The 6,236-nt window shown below is 40.9% G+C and overlaps 1 protein-coding gene across 2 annotated transcripts; it reads right to left on the reverse strand.

The window, feature by feature from the left end:
• Positions 1–236: 236 nt before the first annotated feature.
• Positions 237–5,390, reverse strand: fgfr1op2 (FGFR1 oncogene partner 2). Of its 2 annotated transcripts, none has more exons than XM_048268055.1 (6): positions 5,279–5,390; positions 3,350–3,486; positions 3,088–3,205; positions 2,691–2,833; positions 1,827–1,931; positions 237–1,172 (listed from the first exon to the last, which is right to left on the reverse strand). In XM_048268055.1, the coding sequence occupies exons 2-6, from the start codon at positions 3,482–3,484 to the stop codon at positions 1,035–1,037; spliced, it is 639 nt and encodes a 212-aa protein (XP_048124012.1). In that variant the 5' UTR covers positions 3,485–3,486; positions 5,279–5,390; the 3' UTR covers positions 237–1,034. The 2 variants fall into 2 exon arrangements, with proteins under 2 accessions (XP_048124012.1, XP_048124011.1); XM_048268054.1 differs by having other exon boundaries at positions 1,827–1,940.
• Positions 5,391–6,236: the final 846 nt, after the last annotated feature.

Below are 6,236 nucleotides of genomic sequence, written 5' to 3' on the forward strand. Positions count from 1 at the left end.
TTTTCTGGTTTCTTTACTCTAAAATCACTGAGTATCTTTATTTGAACATGGACAACACAAGCCACTTGAGGACACGGTATTGGTCTTTGGGAGACACTGATAAATATTTTTCATCTTTTTCTTTCATTTTCTATTCCAAACATCAGATTAATTAATCAGAAATATGATTAATAAACAGATTAATTGACTACTTACTTACATTTCCTTATTCAAATAACACTGAATAAGACTTGTGATAACATTATCCTAGAAGGCTTTATTGACAAATCAGAACCAAAATTCATTCATTCACAATCAAACAATTCAACAAAAACAAACCAAGCATCGTGCCTGACTAAAGAGCCAAGGAGCAGGTCACTGAGACATTGTTGCGACTGCACTACCTACCACTCTGGTGTCTGTTGTGCATTTGCTCAGTGAGAGCTATGTGAACTCAAACATAGCACACATGCACACACATTTACTATACTTATCCTTGGCCCCATAGATGAATGTTGTAATGCAGGAGGTGACTGTGTCCATGGCGAGATGTGCTATCTGCTAGACTCCACAACTAGCCTTGCAAAAGACATGTTAAGGCCAGACACTAGTGCAAGGGATATGTGATTGACATCTTGTTCCATGCTTATGTCACATTCTACTGAGCACGTTCTTTGGGATCGACACCCGCCCACACCACCACCACCCTGATTCAGCTTGAAGCTGTCCTCCCTCTCCACATAACGTAAAAGGCAGTTTGGAGTGCAGCTCTTCTGCAACTCCTAATATTACAGGGAGGAGAGCATGAGGCGGGAAAGGTCATGAAATGTGCACAGGGATGGGTGGTATACTTGTGACTGGAGTTTGGCCGTTGCCATGGCATTGTGCAGTTGACGTGGTAGGGCTTTGTGTGTGAGGGTGGCCAGTCTCCCAGTTCATGGCTGTGGTCAAGGGAGAGAGTGCGAGGAAGCCCCTCGCCACCCCCGGTAAAGTGTCTCGGTAAAAGCGGAACGTCCAGCGGTCCCGGGCCTCTGCTGCCTCCCACCAGGGGAGACTTAGCTCTTCCTCAGGCTGAGGTCGGCACTGGTGACCAGTGCCGAGAGCGACGTGCTGTCCGAGCCCTCGTCCCTCTTCAGTACCTGGAAGGCCTCGCGGCTGATGCCCAGCAGCTCGCGCAGGCCCTGGTTCTCCAGCTGGACACAAACATCCAAAAAGAAACACACAGTCAGATACACATAGAGGAAACAGAGAACTCTGAAAAAAGCCCACAGACAGACAGACACACACACACACACAAACATGTTTCTATATTAAATGCAAGCTCACATAGCAAGCCACCTTGTGTATCTAGATGCATTTAGCATATCCTGTGAGATGTTTAGTTTCTTTTTTTGTTTTTACTCTCTTCTACCATGTCCCCTAGCCGGGGGTTTCCCATGCTGCCTTGCACACAATTTTATTCGCGCTGCTAGGCAGCCTGGATTCCATGGACCCGATTATCACCTCAACGAAGGAACCAATCACAGAACGGAAGGGGGACAGCAAGACGATGACGACACACCGAAGCAGTTATGAGCTACGTACAGTGCATTTGATAGACATTCGTAGTGCCCAATAATTGGCTATGGGCATTCGCAAACCACGTCTCAAATACGAGAAAATGAATGTGTAGTTCCCAGACCCCATCTCAATGAAATGAGGTCTTGCGTTAGCCATGCTGCATGTCCCCAGTGTGAAGTTCAGTGTGCCCAATGTAAAGAGTTTGCTGCAGGCATCATAGCTGAAATCATGTGTGAAAAACGTACAGAGGATCTCTCCATCATGACACGTGCGTCAGACTGTCTCACCTCCAGCTGTTTAATTCTCTCCTCATCTTCACACACTCTGCCCTCATCCACCTCGATGGCCTTCCGCATCACACTGGCCATCTCATTAATCTTGTCTAGGTGAGCCTGCATTTCCTAAGAGAAAAGGGAAAGGGGCGGGTCTTCCATTAGTTTATTGTACACAATGCACATGTCATATTTTGACAAAGACTGATTCAGAAGACAGGCATCCAAACTGAATGTGAAAAAACAGGTTTAGAAAAGGTGATGTCACAATAGCAAGTTCACCAAAAAGAAAGGAACAAAACAAGAGTACAAATGCACAAAATACTTCTCAGACTGAGTCAGCACAACAGGGGAAACCAGAAATGAAACGGGCACATAATTAGAACAAAACTAGGTGTGCTGTGAACAGGGAAGTTGAGAACAAGATAACACACAAAACACAATTATGCTGACAGAACTAATTATTCAGTAAGCAGCTGTTTTAGTCAAAAGAAAGAGCTACCTACGATAATATTCTCCACAAAGAATGATCAAACTAACTTTTTCTATGTGATATTCACTAATTGTGCATCTGTCTGATATTGCCTTCTGATAATGGCTATGGTTGAACAGTAGTATATAATTATTGTGGCAGAATGTATTCTCAAACCTCCTGAGAATTAACTAAAAAGAAGAACTTGCTAACTAACTAGAGAATGCTAGAGAATTAACTAACAAGAAAGAACTTGCTTCCCCAGATCAGTTCTGCTAGCTGCGCAAAATACATATGAGTGGGAATTGATAGAATTCACTTTCCATCTTCTCTCATAATATGTTTAATAGCAGTTGAAACATGAATCTTTCAGGGGTGCTATGAAAGCAGAGCCCAGTGGCACTCACGCTGGTGTGCTGCTCTTTGAGCTGGGTCACAATAGCAGGGTCATCTCTCTTGCTGGCCATCAGCAGCCTGAACACCTGCTCTCTGTATTTACTCATGATCAACTCCAGAGCTGACTGGTGCTCCTCAAGGGACGTCCTTAACTCTGGGAAAAGGAGGGAAATAGGAAAGCCATTAAGCTTACATTTCACTCGTAATGGAGATCATCCTGTTCTATTATTTATTGGGTGCGTTCAAAGTAGCAGCTGGACATCACCAGGCAATTGTCAGGAGATCTCTGAGAGTTCTGGTTAGCTGCATGCAAACACTACTGTCATGGCAAGCGCTTGTCTTTCTTCCATCAAATTTTAACCAGTGATTAGCAGCCGACAGATGCGTGGGTAAACAGAGAGGGTGTACCTTTGTTTTCATGCTGCAGTTCTCGGATTTGACGGTTTTCTTGTTGGATTCCCATTACTAGAGTGGAGCGAGGCCGGTGCCTGGCCACAAGGTTAAGGGCTTCAATCTCTTCCTGATACTATATGAATTCCCAAGCATAGGATAAAATGAATAACCGACAAAAAAAAGGTTGGTTGCAATAAATATCAACCTACTTCTCTTCAAATATCTAATAGCTTTTAACATGTTTACAGGCACAAATACAAACTTATTCGTTACCTACCTGTTTCATGGCCTCCACTCGTTTGTTTAGAGAGGTGGTCTGCTCAATTAACACTTCAGCTGCATTGTCATGGTCGCGAAGCCGCTCCACCAGCGATTTGGCATCTGCCAAAACCTTTTCAAGAGTGCACGCCATTCCTGACAAATACAAAGAAGCATCAACAACGTATCCACGTTTTCATTAAATAAACTGCTTACAGATATGGAATGCTTTAGTTGTATGATAATCGGTGTAACAAGCCCGCTTGTTTTTAGTTAATTAATCAACAAGTCATATTATAACTAGAAAATGTAATTTCGAGGAAATTACCAGTGCATGAAAATATAAACATACTGTACATGTATATTAACATAAAATGCCAAACAAACTTTTATTTGGAAACAGTTGGCAGGAGTCATAGTTGATAACAACTGACAGTTGAAATGGCTGAACAGTTAAATAGTTGAGTAGTTTAAATAGTTAAATTATTTAATAGTGAATTATTGTAGTGAGGATATTTATTTTGAAACAGTTGTGGGCAGAGGAAATAGTAGTCTTAAGAGAGCCAGATTGCATGCTTAAAGCCTGAGACAGAGTATATAGTTTAAAAGTTGAATGTAGATAGTGTAATGGATGTTGTTAGACAGAAAGTTGAATGGATGTTGATAGGCAGATTGTTTAATGGTTGTTGATGGATAGTTTAATGGGTGGATGAGTGAATGGTTTAAAGAGGATGAATGGATAGAAAGTTGGATGGAATGTGCCTTATATCCTTGTAGAATGGAGAGACACATTGAGAGTTGGCCTAGTTAAGCAGAAAGCAGTTGATACAGGTGCAAGCAGTTTAACTGGCCCTTTGATGGGTCCTAGTTGAGCAGCTGGAAGTTGATACAGGTGCAAATCAAGTTAATTAGTCCATTGTGATGTCAAAGTGCTAATGCAAAGTCTATGGGGAAAAATAAGCTTGTTTTTTGTTAATATCTCAAAAAGCATAAAGTTTACAAAAGTGAAAAATACATTCCTCAAGTATCCTTTTCAAGACCTACGTTACAAAGTTTGAACGAAGTTTCTACGTTAAACGGTTGAAGCTGAATTAGACGCAGAAATTTGGTGGGAAGAATAATAATAATAAGAAGACTTCGGATAACAGAACAGTGCATTTTCATGCACTGTAATTAGATGCTACAGGTTAGGGAGAACAGTCGGATAAAACAAAAATCAACTGTTTGACAAGAACAAAACAGATGGAAGTAATACAACCAAGGAATCGATATGGCCATGACCTGACCCCAACATCTACAGGTAGACTATAAACCTGCACCTGTCGTTCATGTCAGACCAAGTGGAGCTGTCATTCGTACACCTAATCTTGGCTGTCTCCACCCGGCCGATTATACCATCTAAGACACTTCGGTGACAAAAAAAATAGACCTTATCAACGCTATACCTTCTCAGTTTCCGAATGAATATTTGTTACCAGTAATGCGAGCTAACTGTACTGATTTTTTGGCTTTTTGGTAACTGCTATTACTAACTGCTAAATTACTAGAATCTAGGCGTCAACAACAACTTGGCATGAGATGGTAACGTTAGCTTACTAACATTAGCTTGCTGCTTTGTGCAAACTAATTCCAAGCGTGACTTGTTAGTAATATTCCTTTGGCTGAACGGTCTTGGGCTGCCTTGTCAAGCTAAAATGAACAGTGATGACTTTAGATGCTACTACTCCCCAAGGTACCGTTATGAAACTACCCAACCTAGCTAACAACCTGTTCTTAGCTATTATACAGAGCGCCATTTAATAACTAGCTAACGTTAGCTAGCCTGTTATAACTGTAGACGTCAACTTTACACCTTCGCTAACCTAAGATCGTCTTGTCAACTGTTCTTATGGATGTGCAGAAAACGACATAAGGATGTTGTCAAAAGTATTCTCTCAAATGAACTTACCTTCAATACATCAAACACAATTGTAGAATTAAATGTTTCCCAGCAAAGATAAGAATCATGTACCCAACTCTTCCTGTTGTTACTGCTGTAGACGTCATACTACAAAGAGCATGATGGGAAACGTCATTCAAATTGAAGGAGCTCCATCTATGTCGCAAATAGGCTTTTTATTTTAGAAAATGTGTCATAATATGCATAAACACAATATATGTTTTAAATATATTTACTACGCGACGTGAAAGATTGAAAGGGGAATCTCAAATAAGATGTAAGTACCTGAACGTACACAAGGTGGAGCTGTTGGTAGGCATATGACATGCCCTATGTGCTTTATTGAAAACATTAGAACTGGATGGACAGCACAATACACTTCTCTGTAGCTCCCATTATTATCTGTAATGGTAACAGGGTATCATAAGATGTGATGGAATGTGTGTGTGTGTTGTGGGCTATGTAGCCATATGAAACAATAAAGCACAGTATTGTCAAAGTGTCCCTACAGGCAAACTCATCTCAATGGCAAATGAGAAAATGATTAAGCAAAAATGTATTAGTTAGTGTTACTAATTTGTTATCAATCTTCTTCAGATCCTGAGTCAGCTATATTAGCCTACCATGGACAAGTATTTCAGTGGGTAATTTCAACTGTGGCCTATGCAAGATCATAATAATCAACAAAGCATTATGCAATCACACAGGGGCGCCTGCAGGAATTAATGCTATGGTACGCACACCCATCACCCCCCTCCCGAAAAAAAAAAAAAAAAAAAAAACGTTCACGCGTGGACAGTATTTTTCCTTTAGGTTCGTGCATAAATAGCATAACAACATCCACATGCAATAATGCAACAACAACGTCTACAATTACCTATTCATTTGGGCAACTTTATACATCCCTATACAGGCTAAAGCTACCTTTAGTTGTGTTATAGCTACTGTAACGACTAAAACAGCTGTA

The sequence above is a fragment of the Alosa alosa genome, chromosome 17 (genome assembly GCF_017589495.1).
Source record: "Alosa alosa isolate M-15738 ecotype Scorff River chromosome 17, AALO_Geno_1.1, whole genome shotgun sequence".
Classification (NCBI taxonomy): Eukaryota; Metazoa; Chordata; class Actinopteri; order Clupeiformes; family Clupeidae; genus Alosa; species Alosa alosa.

What these genes read in the sequence shown, in the direction of transcription:
- fgfr1op2 (XM_048268054.1), bottom strand. Translation starts at nt 3,484, where the DNA reads ATGGCGTGCACTCTTGAAAAGGTTTTGGCAGATGCCAAATCGCTGGTG. An exon ending in GAGTGGAGGCCATGAAACAG is followed by an intron (nt 3,206 to 3,349) that starts GTAGGTAACGAA and finishes GAATTCATATAG; the next exon opens with TATCAGGAAGAGATTGAAGC. An exon ending in TCAAAGAGCAGCACACCAGC is followed by an intron (nt 1,941 to 2,690) that starts GTGAGTGCCACT and finishes CTTTTCTCTTAG; the next exon opens with GAAATGCAGGCTCACCTAGA.